The sequence below is a fragment of the Amblyomma americanum genome, chromosome 5 (assembly GCF_052857255.1).
Source record: "Amblyomma americanum isolate KBUSLIRL-KWMA chromosome 5, ASM5285725v1, whole genome shotgun sequence".
NCBI lineage: Eukaryota > Metazoa > Arthropoda > Arachnida > Ixodida > Ixodidae > Amblyomma > Amblyomma americanum.
The window spans coordinates 76,098,796-76,113,922 of NC_135501.1; the positions used below are offsets into that span (position 1 = coordinate 76,098,796).

Here is a 15,127-nt window from a genome sequence, read left to right on the forward strand (position 1 = left end):
CCGCCAGCGCGCAGCCTATTACGCCGTTAGCGGCGTGTACGGCTCGCGTCGTTATTCAGGAAATCCTCTACGTGATTGAATTCGTCATTTTATCAACCTGTTCTCATGAGATCATCTTGGGTTGGGACTTCCTGTCGCGCCACAACGCAGTCATCGATTGTGCTTGTGCTGAACTTGAGTTCTTTGCGCTCTGCGGTTCCTCGCCGCCCGATGCCCCTTCTGCTGCTGCTGCCAAAGCCGTCGTTGCCGAAGACACTGAACTGCCTGCTTGTTCTGTTCTTGTGCCCCTCACTTCCGACCTTGTTCGCGATGGCAACGTACATTTTACACCCCCCCCCCTCTTTCTGTGCCGCACGTACCTGTCCATACCTTACGCAGTCCTCACTATGTCAGCTGGACTTAGCGCGTTGTTCGTGACCAATCCGTTTACATATGCTTCCGCTGTACGTCGCGGTGAGTGCCTTGGTACCGTGCAAATCATTGACTCTATTCTCTACCGCGATGAAAATGACGATTCCCCGTCCCTTGACGTCGATGCCCTCAGCCCGCCGGTTTCTGCACCCGACACTTCGTCTCCAGACGTTTTCCTTCCCTCCATCGACGCCTCTCTTCATGCACCTCAACGATCTCAACTTCTCGCTCTGCTTCATCAATTTCGTTCCTCCTTCGATTCACACCAACCCGCTTTGACCCGCACGTCGACTGTCGCCCACCATATCGACACCGGTGACCACGCGCCTGTGCGTCAGCGCCCTTATCGTGTCTCAGCCAGTGAGCGCCAAGTTATTCAAGACCAAGTTGACACCATGCTTAAGAGCGGCGTGATCCAGGCCTCACACAGTCCCTGGGCTTCGCCCGTGGTCCGCGTGAAAAAGAAAGATGGCTCTATTCGATTCTGCGTTGATTACTGCCGCCTGATTAAGGTCGCACGAAAGGATGTTTACCCTCTTCCGCGCATTGATGATGCTCTGGACTGCCTTCAAGGAGCTGAACTCTTCTCTTCTCTCGACTTACGCTCTGGGTACTGGCAGGTCGCCATGGCAGCCGACGACCACCCTAAAACCGCATTTGTGACCCCTGATGGCCTGTATGAATTTAACGTCATGCCTTTTGGCCTCTGTAATGCACCGGCTACTTTTGAGCCCATGATGGACAGCATTCTGCGTGGCCTGAAATGGAAGTCATGCCTGTGTTATCTCGACGACATCCTGATATTTTCGCCCGGCTTTGCCACTCATCTATCCCGGCTGAACAACGTCTTAACATGCCTTACGGACGCCGGCCTTCAACTGAACTTAAAGAAGTGTCGATTTGCGGGTCGTGAGCTGACAATTTTAGGCCACGTTGTGTCAAAAAAGGGCGTCCGCCCCGTGTGTGTGTGTGAAAAACTTTATTTCAGGGAGGAAGCTTGAGGTAGCCGGAGCAACCTCTCGCAATCTCTAGGTGGGCTCCTCATTACAGGAGCCCATTGGCGACCGCCGCGACTCGGGCTCGGTGGACCAGGGCCTTCTGGCTTGCTAGGTCCGAGCAGCCGAGCAGGGCTACCTCCCAGTCCTCCCGGGTGGGGTTGGGTTTGAGGGCGAGGTTCGGGGTTGACTGGCATGCCCACACCATGTGAAGGATGTCCGAAGACTTCTCCGCACAGTGTGGGCATTCTCCTGTACAGGCAGGATCAAAGTGTTTTAAAACTGCCGGGCACAGCAGCGTTTTGGTGTAAAGGTGAAGGAGTGTGCGTTCCTCCACCTTTGTGAGGCCCTTACAAGGCTTGTGATAAATTGCATTGCCGAATTGGAATAATTCAGTAATTTCCCGAAAAGTGAGGGTCGGATTGGGTTCGGGATACGTATTTAAAGGGTCTGAAGGCGTTGCCCGGAGAGTGAGCGCGCGGGCGGCGGCGTCTGCCGTTTCATTGCCTTCGAGGCCCATATGAGCTGGAGCCCATACAATCGTTCGAGACGCGGGGGCCCCGAGGTAGTTACTGTTTTGAAGGATGCGATGCGCAAAGAGGAATGTACCCCTGTTTAATATTTCTGCAGGCCCCTCTCGAGTCGGTGACGATCACTCGCGACTCCAGGTCTGCGGCGGCTAACGCGATGGCAACTTCTTCCGCATGTGTTATGTCTTGAGCTCGGAACGTTAGGCCATTCACCACGATTGTTTGGTGGACGACTGCGGCCGTGTACCACCCCCCATGGTGAGGGCCTGAGGCGTCCACGTAGAAGATGCCGTTTGTTCCCATAGTGACGGGCCAGTGCCTCCGCCCGCGCAAGGCGCCTGCCACTGTGGTCGTCACGTGTCATGTTGGCCGGAAGAGGGCGTACGTGCAGGGCGTATCTCCAGATTTCAGGAATGCGTACGCGCTCTTCCGTAAGTGTTGGGTGGTGGATGTGTAGTGGGCTAATAGGCGGCGACCCGACGGCGCCCCGACACCGCCAAACTTCGTGCTGTGAGTACGTTTCCGAAACCTACTTGCATTAAGGAACTGCGCAGCTTCCTAGGCCTCTGTTCCTATTTTCGACGTTTTATTCGCAACTTTGCGGCCATTGCTGCGCCTTTAACTCAGCTTCTCGGCAGCAATGTGGATTTTTCAAGTTAGTCGCCTGCCTGCGACGACGCCTACAACACTTTGCGCAGTCTCCTCACGGCACCACCCATCTTGCGTCACTTCCACCCGCAAGCCCCAACTGAAGTACACACGAACGCCAGTGGCATTGGCCTCGGGGCTGTGCTCGCCCAACGCAAGTCTGGATTTGAAGAATATGTGGTTGCTTACGCCAGCCGCGCCCTCACGAAATCTGAATCCAACTACTCCGTGACGGAAAAAGAGTGCTTGGCAATTGTCTGGGCCCTTGGAAAGTTTCGACCTTATCTCTATGGCCGTCCGTTTGACTTGGTCACCGACCACCATGCCCTATGTTGGCTTTCTTCGCTCAAAGATCCCTCCGGTCGCATGGCTCGATGGGCTCTCCGCCTCCAAGAGTATAACATACGTGTCTTATATCGGTCGGGCCGCAAGCATCAGGACGCTGATGTCCTGTCCCGCTCCCCGATACCGGCCGAGCTTGCCAGCCTCTCCGCCCTCGAATCCTCCGCGCCTTCGCTCACCACCTGCGACATGCCTTCTGAGCAGCGTATAGATGAATGGATTGCCTCTATTCTTGGCTTTCTCTCCGACCCATTTAAGCCTCCAGCATCCCGAGCCCTTCGTCGCCAAGCTTCACATTTTACAATTCGCGATGATCTACTCTATCGGCGCAACTATAACTCTTACGGACGGAAATGGCTTCTCGTCATCCCCCGACATCTCCGGTCCCAAATCTGCACCTGTTTCCACGCTGGCCCGCAATGCGGCCACGCTGGAATCTTCAAGACGTACAATCGCATCCGTCTCCGGTACTACTGGCGAGGCATGTATAATTTCATCCTCAAGTACGTCCGCTCCTGCCCGTCCTGTCAACGCCGTAAGCAACTGCCTCATCACTTTGCTGGCCAGTTGCAGCCACTGCAGTGTACTCCTCGCCCCTTCAACTGTGTTGGCATCGATATATACGGCCCTCTGCCATACACCGCTGCTGGCAATCGCTGGGTAATTGTTGCCATTGACCACCTGACCCGGTATGCAGAAACCGCCGCGCTCCCAGCTGCTACAGCTCGTGAAGTGGCGTCCTTCCTTTTGCAGCTCTTTATACTTCGCCACGGTGCTCCTCGTGAACTCCTCAGTGACAGAGGACGCGTATTCTTGTCTGATGTCGTTAAAGCTCTACTCTCCGAGTGCAATATCATTGATCGGACTTGTACAGCCTACCATCCGCAAACAAACGGTCTAACTGAACGATTTAATCGCACTCTGAGCGACATGCTGGCGATGTACGTTGCTGCCAACCACACGAACCTGGACCTCGTTCTACCCTATAGTACGTACGACTACAACACTGCTACGCAGTCCACCACCGGTTTCTCCCTATTTTTTTCTGCTCTACGGCCGACATCCATCCGCTCCCATCGACACAGTTCTCCCATACCGCCCTGCCTCAACTGAGTGTACAACTATTTCTGAAGCTGCCCAGCACGCCGAAGACTGCCGCCAGATAGCACGTTCGCTCACGGCAGACACTCAGGGGCGCCAGAAACACCGCCATGACGACGGTCAACTTGGTCCGGATTTCTCACCTGGTTCACTTGTCTGGCTGTGGATCCCTTCCACTGCTCCCGGCCTCTCAAACTTCTTTCGAGATACCATGGCTCCTACCGCGTCCTGGAGCGCACATCCTCCGTGAACTACCTTATTGAGCCCCTCACACTGTGTTCCGATCTTCGCCGACGTGGTCGCGAGACCGTGCATGTCCAACGACTCAAGCCCTACTATGACCCGGTCGTGTTGTCGGCACCCTGAGTCGCCAGGATGGCTCCTTTTCTGCCCGGGGCCATAGTGAAGAAGAAGAAGGGCATCATCTTATGTTGTCTGAGGAAAGGAAGAAGAAGAAGAGGTAGCCTGACTGAGGAAAAGAAGAAGAAGAAAAGGTTACCGCACTGCCATCGCTCAGACCGAGCGCCTGCTGACCTGTACAGACGAGACTCGGTCGCCGCCGTGGTTTCGCCGCCGCCTCAGCATTAACCTAAGCCCCCGGCACAATATATATATATATATATATATATATATATATATATATATATATATATATATATATATATATATATATATAAAGAGAGAGGGTTACCTACGAAAGTAGGTTCCGTTGGCTTCCGCAAGGAAAAGGTTAAGTGAAGAAGTAGGCACTTCTACAGAGACACATTTCTTGTCGGCGTCTCGACCGCTGTGCGGTCTTCTTCAAGACTGCAGTGGGATCGCTTCAGATTGACGTTTTAATTTTGTGAGCTGCAGAGGAGCGCGAAAATGAATTTAACGCGCAAACAGCAGCAGCAGTTGGGAAAAATTAAGAGAAAATTGGGGTGAAGGGAGCAGACAGGGACAAGACTTGGTAAGGGAGAAGACGAAAAAAAGAGATGGCGAAACGAGAGAAAGGGGGAGGCAGGCGGTGCGGTGGAACCGGCTTCAGACAAACACACAGCGGCTAAATGCGGGGAATGGCCTCTAAAAAAACACCATTAATAAAGCTTAGACAAACACCATTGTAGGAAGCTGCAATATACAAAGAATGCGCACTATGAAACAGTTCTACACTAACTGATTTCTAGATTCGTAAAAGGAAATGACTATAGAGAAGGAGGCTACACAGAGGAAAGTTTTTAGAAAGGTGAAGTTTTTGATGCAGTCAGTAAAATTATCCGCTTCTAAAAATTCATTCGGCAGCCATAAAAATTTGCATGCTACCATTTGTATCCTCAGTTTGCTTTGACTGCTGCTAACAGCCAGTGTATTGTGTGGCAGTGTGAATATAATGACTGAAATAATTGCACTGAATCTAAGCCAGATGTAGTTCACGTTGTCGGTGCACTGTGGGCAGCCTTGGACCCAAGATGGAGGAAGAATATGACACCGAACCGAAGGGAGAACAGGGAGACGAACCTAAGCGAACTTTGACGAAACTTTAAATGATATCTTGGGGCCTATATATAAAACGGCTCACTCACCGGACATTTTATTTTTGAGAGGATTATCTTTATCGTTATCACCTTTCTCGCTTGTGCGACTATATTTCTGCCTTCCTATATTTCTGTTTTCCTAAGCAACGCGTTCAGATTTCTTGTTAACTTGCTACTGGTATCGTGAAAAAAAATTCTTGCATTCCGAGAGAAACTCTGAAAGGAGCACTGCAGTAAACACGCTGTCGATCTCATTAACACAGAAGTTAAAAAGCAAGTTACTTCTTCGGCGTACGCAATGGGGAAACCTTGCAGAGATTAAAATTTTTGCGACGTATTTAACATCTATCAGAATAGTCTATCATAATCTAGAATGCAAAGAGCGAGTATAGTAAATTGAACTAACCGCAATGAGAACAGTTTTCGAAGGAAGCGTGCTGCAAGAGTCGCAACGTGCTTGATCAAAGAGAAAATATATGTACTTTTGACTTCAGCAAAAAAAAAATTGTGCTACAACTTCTGAGGTATACTTCTGAGGTATATGCCCCGCCGCGGTGGCTCAGTGGTTAGGGCGCTCGAATACTGATCCGGAGTTCCCAGGTTCGAACCCGACCGCGGCGGCTGCGTTTTTATGTAGGAAAAACGCTAAGGCGCCCGTGTGCTGTGCGATGTCAGTGCACGCTAAAGATCCCCAGATGGTCGAAATTATTCCGGAGCCCTCCACTACGGCACCTCTTCTTCCTTTCTTCTTTCACTCCCTCCTTTATCCCTTCCCTTACGGCGCGGTTCAGGTGTCCAACGATATATGAGACAGAAACTGCGCCATTTCCTTTCCCCTAAAACCAAAACCAATTATTCTGAGGTATATAAGTGGGCTCTTATAGGTCCCGTGTAGTTTTTTTTGTCGCAAAGTTAATTTCTTTTCGACATTTACAAATCTTTTACTTAATTTGACTCGAGAATTCTCATATGGAATACATCAGAAGACTGCGCACGACCTATCTGGTTTAATTATTGATACATAAGCTGTTTTCCTAACTTACCGAAACATTTCTTCCAATACTGGTTAGTTAGTTGTTGCGTCCATTCATTTCTGGGGTCTGAAGCCATATATACACGCGGAAATCTTTTACTTGAGACATTTTACTAAGGGTCTCGCACGCGGCGCTCGAGCCGGATCCGTAGTCCTTCGGGAATCAGTGCCAAGCCGCGATCGGACACAGCAAGAGGGCTGGCCACTTCATCACACAGCGTCAGCCGGAAATCTTGAAGAACTTTAACGAGCGCGCACTTGACTAAGAGCAGCGCGAGCTTCTCCCCTATGCGCACCCTCCGTCCTAGTCCGAACGGTACGTACATTCCGCTGCGTATGCGTTCGCGGTTTTCTTCAGCAAACCGCTCGGGGCGGAACTGCTCTGGATCAGGCCAAAGATCGGGGTCGTGGTGGATAAGCCAGGGTACAGCCAGGATGCTGACGCCGGCAGGAATGAATCGCCCACAGGTGGTCGTGTCCTGTGAACACTTCCTGGTTACGACCACTGCTACAGGCGGGTACATACGAAGGCCTTCAAGTATAATCAAGTCCAGTCTCTTAAGCTGGCGCAGGTCCTCAAAGCTGAGGTCCTGTCCCACCTTCTCAGGGAAAAGGTCTTCAAGCTCGTTCATGATTTCGTTTTGTTCGCTCGGATGGCTCGCCAAAAGGTACAGCAAAAAGGATAGTGCGCTAGCCGTAGTCTCAAAGCCAGCTAGTAGGAAAATGGCAGCGTTAGAGAAGATGTACCGGTCGTCCAGGTGCCTCACGCGCTTCGCAGACCTCTGGTGGACGTCGCTGAAGCACTTTGCGTTCGCGTCCAGAAGGACCTGCAGTATGCTGCACTTCGTCTTACAGTTCCCGGAGCGGCGAATCTCTGTTGTATTCCGTACAAGGTTCACGACATCCTTGAAAGCTCTGGAATGCCTCGTGAACGGATAGGACCACGTAAGAAGGGTGCGTACTCCGGGCTCTGAGAAAGCCACTTCAATGGCTGAGTTATCCATGTCTTTGCATACTTGCTTGAGGTATTAATTAAAGATGCGAAAACTTATTTTATCTAACTTATTTTCTTACACCATCAACCAATGGAATCAACTGTAAAATAATGATTGAATGCCAATCTGAAGTGTCGTTTTGGGCTCTGTTGTTGAATGTAGAACGGCTTGCGCGGTTTCCATTTTGGTTGCAATTCATGAGTTCGCTTATTTTTTTATGACATTAAATATTCTTCATTCTTTTTTTATATTTCGGCCTCAAGCAAGTATTTATTCTTTCGCGTCTACAATAATGGCTTCGGCCGGTACAGATATTTCAACTAACTAACTAACTAACTAACTAACTAACTAACTAACTAACTAACTAACTAACTAACTAACTAACTAACTAACTAACTAACTAACTAACTAACTAACTAACTAACTAACTAACTAACTAACTAACTAACTAACTAACTAACTAACTAACTAACTAACTAACTAACTAACTAACTAACTAACTAACTAACTAACTAACTAACTAACTAACTAACTAACTAACTAACTAACTAACTAACTAACTAACTAACTAACTAACTAACTAACTAACTAACTAACTAACTAACTAACTAACTAACTAACTAGCTAGCTAACTAACTAACTAACTAACTAACTAATGAAACAAATAACTGGCTAACAAATCATTTATTTACTAAATAAATAACTAAAATCTAACCAACTCACTACATAACTAGATAAATAAATAAATAAATAAATTTTTCTACCCCTATCTCTGTCCGCAGCCTTGAGCTGCCTTGTAACTGAATGTCAGGTATAGTTAGCTTGTTTCTTTCGTGCATGCTTTAGAACACGTTTTGCACTCTTCAGTGCAAATAATAAACCTACTTGGTCCGTCTTTGAATCCATACGATACGAGGAAAGGTTAGTAGAATATAGGCTGTGAAAGATTTTGTAAGTGTCCTAGGTATCCTATAGGTATAGCAAAAGCGGCACGGAACCTGCTTTGTTGCCACAATGGCGCATACATACAAGCGGTTTCGAAGCCCACCTCCTGCGCCAATACCGCATTCATGATGAAGTCGAACGCCAGGCCCAAGGCACTCTCGAAAACTTCCACGCGTCCATGGGTGCGACTTATCCTTGCCGCCGTGTCCACAAACCTTGAGCAGCAGACATTCGCAGCTGCAGAGAGCTCCTTAATAACGCTTGAGTTAAAGGCATAGTTCAACGGCGACCGCACGCTCTTCCATGAGCTGCCTGAAATTACGGATATAAGAAGGTGCAGGTGAGCAAACAGAAATGTTGCTAATAAGGGAATAATTACTCAGTGACATCCACTCAAGCGCAGCCATGCGGCTACAAAGCAAAGCTACACAGCTTTCTCAGAAACTTTGTAGTTAAAGAAAATTTTTTCCTGATTCAGGGTTCAAACCCGGGACCGCCGCTACACCGGAGCAGTCGCTCTAGCAATTGAGATTTAATTTTTAGCCGTATGGCTGCGCTTGGCTGGATGCCACTGAGTAATTGTCCCCTTATTTCAAATTTACTCCACCTTGGGGGATTCTCGTAAACATTTGACCAGAAATATTGCTAGCGTCTGTGTTTTCGAGCGTGCTCATTTGTGCACTTGCATTGCCTGTACATTGCTGCGCAACTTGATGAGCATTCTCGCGTTGATAGATGTGTCTCTCAGGATTAAACGGCTGTTATTCCAACATTTGCCTGGTTCTATTTTTAACAGTGATCAACATATTCGTGAAATATCTCTTGGTTCGTCAGTACCCCGGAGATGAGAGAGGCAGGCGGCAAAGGGAGTGGGCAAGAGCGACACAGTGCTGTGGTCTATGAGTCTCTGTTCGGGAGGACGTTGTCCAGCCATTGCGTTTGTGTTGCCTCGACGCGCCGCCAACGCGCCCTAAAGCAGAGATCGAGCACCGACGCGGAAGTAGCAGCAGCGTGGAGCGGCTTTGTCGGCCGCACATTGCAACTTTTGTCAAGTGCTTCCGTCTATGCCATGCCGGTTCATCGATTAACGCCGGTTCTAGAAGCTGTGGTTTTCTTCCGGTCACATGGTAACAGCTATCGTCTCTGTGCGTCTGAAAATGGGCAGAGAAGCCAGGCTGTACGTTATCGAACGCGGTATGGAGGTGATGGTTCAGAACGTCGGTCTGAGCGCTCGAACAACATTGTTCCCCTGCTTCAGGCGACTCGCGTCATTCTGTTTAATCATTAGTGAGGCGCCCGAGCTTGGCGTTTCTGTGGGGGACACGTAAGGGGATTCCTCTAGCTTGTCGGCGCAATGAAGAATGCTTCCACGGCCTTGAAAGAATGGCATCAGTGACAAACTTTAGTCTCCCTTTTTATAGCACGAATGTGGCAGCTGGGCTGCTATTAATTTTTGTGGCCGACACTTTAAAGAGACCGCTATTAAGGCCACATTTCCTTTATTTCGAGCGACGACGAAAAAAAATCACATGTGCAGAGCGCCACGCTGATATTTGAGGAAGTAGTTACGTCATATGTAACGTCATGGCAACGCGCCACGCTGATTTGTCCCGCGTCATGAATAGTCAATTCATACATATGGTGGCCGCCCGGACTCACGTGAGGGCCAACCGTGAGCGTGCGTAATCGTGACTGTGTGCATGACCATTAGTCACACCTGCTCTGCATACTCTGCTTTACTCCCACACCCCTACCCCTTCACGCAGCTACTGCGCGCCTACACTCCCCTATACTGCCCTACTCTACCCTGCACCCCTACCCCTTCACGCCTACACTACACACATGCGCTAACCTATTCTCATGCCCCTACCCTAAACGGCGGCTATACACAGCAAGAATCGTTACAGCACTCGGTTTTATGTGGTCCAACACTTTCAGCTAAAGGAATTCACTAAACATTTTTGCCCCGATGATGCGAATATGGCGTCACAAAATCTACGCACCCAAAACCTCCCAGACAGAGCTGCTATACATTCCGGCTTGTATCAGGATTTCGCCCCACATCAGCAGTCGTGGAGATTTTCATTAGGATAAAGGCAAACGTGCGGGGAATTTCTTTATCTCCGAAGCGTTGGTCATTTTTCTCCCTCGAAGCGCTTTGAGGGCGTGCGTAAGGTTGAGAGGCCGTCTCCGCTGGCGCCGGCAAACTGTGCCGCAAATAAGCAGCTCGCGCTGGCTAAGAAGTTTCTAATATTCCGTTGAGCGCAAGGCGTATTCGGGTGAACGAGGTGGAAATCTCGGCACTGTGCCATCACATGAGGCGTGTGGGCGCTTACGGCAAAAGCCCCGAGGTAATGCGAAAAGTCCGGCAGTTTTTTTTCCTCCTTTCCTCCTCTTCTTAGCATCCTTCTTTCCTCGACCCCTTTGCAAATCAGGGTAGATCGAAACAATTCGATCTCGAAGGGTGCGCGTAAGTAGGCAAAAAAGGCAGCTCAAATGTCTTTTTTTTTTATTACGTCGTACTGATTACGGGCTGTGACCTTTTGAACGTTAGCCCTCTGACCTTTTGAACTCAGGGTTTTGCAGTTAAGTGACATTAACTTATATTTGCAAGTATCAAAGCATAGTTATATTTCTTACATCAGGCAGTTCGATGCCAGAATATTTGCATTCCACTGCGGAAACAAGTTCTGTATATCCTGCTTTCACTAGCGCGGTATGTTCAAGCATTAATTTTATGGTATTAAGTTTGTAACTTTGTCTTAAGCATTACATGCATTCTCAGAATATTTAGGTATCCAAAGCACATTTACTCCATTCGAATAATTTGCGGGAAATGGTCAATGTCAGTGCCAGTTTTTCTCACCTCAGAAGTTCTCCCCCAAAACACTACTCAAACCGAAGCCGTCGCGGTGGCTTAGTAGTTATGGCGCTCGGCTGCTGACCCGAAAGACGCGGGTTTGATCCTGGCTGGGAGGTCAAATTTCGATGGAGGCGAAATTCTCGAGGCCCGTGTTCAGTGCGATGTGAGTGCACGTTAAAGAACCCGAAGTGGCAGAAATTTACGGAACCCTTCACTCCGGCGCCCCTAATAGCCTCAGTCGCCTTAAGACGTTAAACCCCCATAAACCTAAAAGGACCCTTAAGTGGAATGGGAGACATCTTCAGGAAGTATAACGCATCATAACTGTATTCCAAATTTCATAGGGCTTACCATTATGTTGAAGCAGGCTACTTTTAAAAGGCTCCGCGTCGACAAGGCCTTTGGGTCTATCTTGAAATATAGCTGCTTGCTTGACAAAACAGTCGTGCACCATATCCGGGTCCGTGATGACCAAGAAGGGATCACTGCCAAAGTAGATGCCGAACAGCGTTCCATACTGCTTCTTCCACTCCGTGAGCGTCTGCACCGCAAAGAGCATTGAAGGCAGGCTTGAATCGAATGCAGTATAGGGGTGCACAATACAGCGCACCTAATGCGGTGCCTAGTGTCCACTTGCTGCGAGTACGCTGTGGTTGTACTCCTTCCACAAATGATCCCAAAGGAAGGACACTGACGGGGCAGAACTAGGAACGAAAGGGGGGGGGGGGGCTGGTGCACGCAATATCGAAAATAGCTCATATTGTACACTGCCTTACGAGGTAAACTTTGGAAATAAAACCAAAAATGCCGATATTTCTTATGTACCTATGGTAGTTGTGCTAACAAAAAGAAGAACCTATGCCTGTGGCCTATGACGCTAAGCTACGATGCACGAATGGCGTGCACATCGACGCGATGGCTCTGGCCTCAGAGCACAGTGACAGTCCATTTACAGAAAAATCTCTCGTCAGGGTATACTCGGTCTATAATTGGGCTTGAACAAAATCGTCACAGACATTGCATTACAACGGAACGAGGAACACCGCTCAAAATGACTGTAAGAAGATGAGTGGTAGATTTTTCCGCACAATGTCGGTATGGAGGAAGCACTTTTCAAAAATGCACTGGCAACCAGCTTTGATCGTTGCCGCGCAATTCGGGTGCTTTTAGCACTGCTGGTACTGCTACACCCTGGAGTGGGGACAACGAAACCTCCCGATTCCTTCTAGCGATACGGAATGGTAATGGAGAGGAACGAGTCTCACTTCATGGCCTAGAGGCAGCATCGATAACCCTGAGTGCATTTTGTAGCGTGAGCTACACTGACCGAGGTTGAGCAGTTTCGCGTGGCTCCTGGAGAGCTGTGCTGCGCATGCGCCAAGAGCAGTGGCGTCGTACGGCGCACAGCTGGCGCTCCGGAGCCGCCGCCGCGCGCGCCTCGCCGGTTTGCGCATTCCAGAGGAGTGACTTCACAGCCCCCCCTCCCCTCCCCTAGACCCCAATAGTGACACCCAAAGGGCCCACATATATCGGGACCAGTAACCCCCCCCCCCCCCCCCCCCCCCCCCCTTCATAACACCAAACACCACCGCCACCACCATAGCCGCGGCAGACAGCACTGGCGCCAGCGCGTACACAGCTGTGCGTCTCCGTTGTGCAGTAGCCAAGTCTGACGCTGCGCCCAAGCCGCTTGATAGCACCTATCATTTTTTGCGCATGCGCAGAGGTATCAGTGGGGTTATACATATAGCAGGGCATTTGCCAGTGTGGTATAGGCATAGAGGAGGAGAGCAAAATTGCTGCTCAGCGGCTCAGCGTAGCTCACGCTACGTATATCCTGGCATAGCAGAGCTAAGCCACTGCTAACTTTTTGAAAATGCTGCATGTGCAAAGCCTCTTTCCGTACCGCAATCCGGTTACATGCCATTTGCTTCATGTTTCCCCAAATGAACTCAGGCTTCGGCCCTGGAATGCCAAAGTTCTTGAAGAAGCGCAGCATGCGGCGACGTCTGAATAGGAAGAGCACGATGGTGACTGCCAACACCGCCGCAACGCTGATGAAGATATCCGCCAATTGCGCCATGTTCCCGGTTAAATCCTGCAACAGGAAGTTTTCTGTTTACATTCTCTGGGCCTAGAATGGGCGATTGGAGTTTGAGAGCATTCGCAACACTAAGCATTGATGAGCAAAGATCACTGAGCACTTTCTACTCATTCAGGTGCAAGTTTTGTGGCGCTCCTCAAACACGACGCAGGACAGTGCATCCCATTGACTGGTGCCTTGCTCCTGTGCAGAACTAATCATTATCATCATCAGCTGAACTGCGTCCACTACGGGAAAGCGACCCTTATTGTATCTCTTCCAATAATCTCATTCCCCTGACACGTTTGGTTTTTATTGGAAACCCTTGCGTAGCCTCAAGCGGCCATCAGTTATCTTCCCTTTGCATTGTATGCCCTGTCCAGCATGCCTTTTTCTTGATTTCAGCTGCGATATCTTTGCCTTGCGTTTATCCCCGCAGACATTCTTCTCGCTTCCTTTGTCTTAACGTTACATCGATTATTTTCTTGTCCATAGCAAGCTCATGAGCCATGAGCAACCGCATGAGCCACCGCCGCAGTGCCTCAGTGGTTATGGCGCTCGGCTGCTGATCCGAAAGACGCCGGTTCGATTGCGGCCACGGCTGTCGCATTTGGTGGAGGCGAAATACCAGAGGCCCGTGTACTGTGCTGAAAAATCCGAGGCGGCAGAACGTGACCGCAGCCCTGCACAGCGGCGTCCCACATAACCTGAGTCAGTTTTGGAGGTTAACCTGCATAAAACAAACCAAAGCCTAGCAAGCCGCATCGTCCTCATTCCAGTATGTCTTTGAGTTAGCCTCAAATATTTCTGTCATACAGATGACTAGTAGGAGAGATACATGTTTTATACTCTCGGAAACGGAAAGCTGCGATGCTCCTTCCTGCGCTGGTTACGGTGCGCGCCGCTAAAAAGTGGCGCGCCGCTAAAAAGATGCATGCAAAAGTAGTACATACCTTACAGAGCTCGCGTTGCAGAACATGCGTTACAGGGCTTGCAAACAGGCGCTGCGAACATGCGTGTCCGTGTGCAGAGACGGTTATCCTTGCAGAATTTGCTAGCCGATCATCTGTAACGACGTGGCAGTCAGGTAAGATGCTATTGCACATTTACTGTTCGAGGTCCAGCGCTCACTGAGAAAAATGATCTCCTCCTTGGATTGTAAGAATTTCGAAACCTGTTTTCCCCTGATGCATGCAAGATCCAACGCATGCCTAATGGTGCCGCAAGCCTGGCTGAACGCCAGCGGTAGCCTCGAATGTTTCTTGCATAACAACATGCACGGCCGAGCTTTAGTACGGGAACCTGTAATTAGACATCAATAACCATGAGGGAACGAACCTCGCACAACTTGCAGGATAGCCTGGCCCAAGTTTTTCTTCTTTCTTTCATAGTAAACAAGAAAACAGCATATCTCATTCGCCTCATCAAAAACAGGTAAAGATTCAATTGCCCTTTTGTTGGTACGGGGAGCTCATTCGAACGGCCACTTTTGACTCCCTCTATATCGGAGTATCTGAGGTTAAAAAGGAGTGTAACGGCGTACGAGGAAAAGAAGCACACACAAAAGCATCACTCGCTTTACTCACGCGACACATGCATATTTCTGGCGGGAAACCCTGTCGCAGAGACATCGCTGAAAAGTTTTTTTTTGCACTCAAGTTGAT

General features: G+C 49.4%; 1 protein-coding gene across 1 annotated transcript; it reads right to left on the minus strand.

The window, feature by feature from the left end:
- Positions 1-6,690: 6,690 nt before the first annotated feature.
- LOC144133977 (cytochrome P450 3A8-like) lies at positions 6,691-13,463 on the minus strand. Its single transcript, XM_077667012.1, has 4 exons — positions 13,287-13,463; positions 11,732-11,921; positions 8,621-8,829; positions 6,691-7,380 (listed from the first exon to the last, which is right to left on the minus strand). Exons 1-4 carry the CDS (start codon positions 13,461-13,463, stop codon positions 6,691-6,693), a joined length of 1,266 nt encoding a protein of 421 aa, XP_077523138.1.
- Positions 13,464-15,127: the final 1,664 nt, after the last annotated feature.

What these genes read in the sequence shown, in the direction of transcription:
- LOC144133977 (XM_077667012.1), bottom strand. Translation starts at nt 13,463, where the DNA reads ATGGCGCAATTGGCGGATATCTTCATCAGCGTTGCGGCGGTGTTGGCA. An exon ending in TGGCATGTAACCGGATTGCG is followed by an intron (nt 11,922 to 13,286) that starts GTACGGAAAGAG and finishes TTTGCGGTGCAG; the next exon opens with ACGCTCACGGAGTGGAAGAA. An exon ending in TAGCCTGCTTCAACATAATG is followed by an intron (nt 8,830 to 11,731) that starts GTAAGCCCTATG and finishes CCGTAATTTCAG; the next exon opens with GCAGCTCATGGAAGAGCGTG.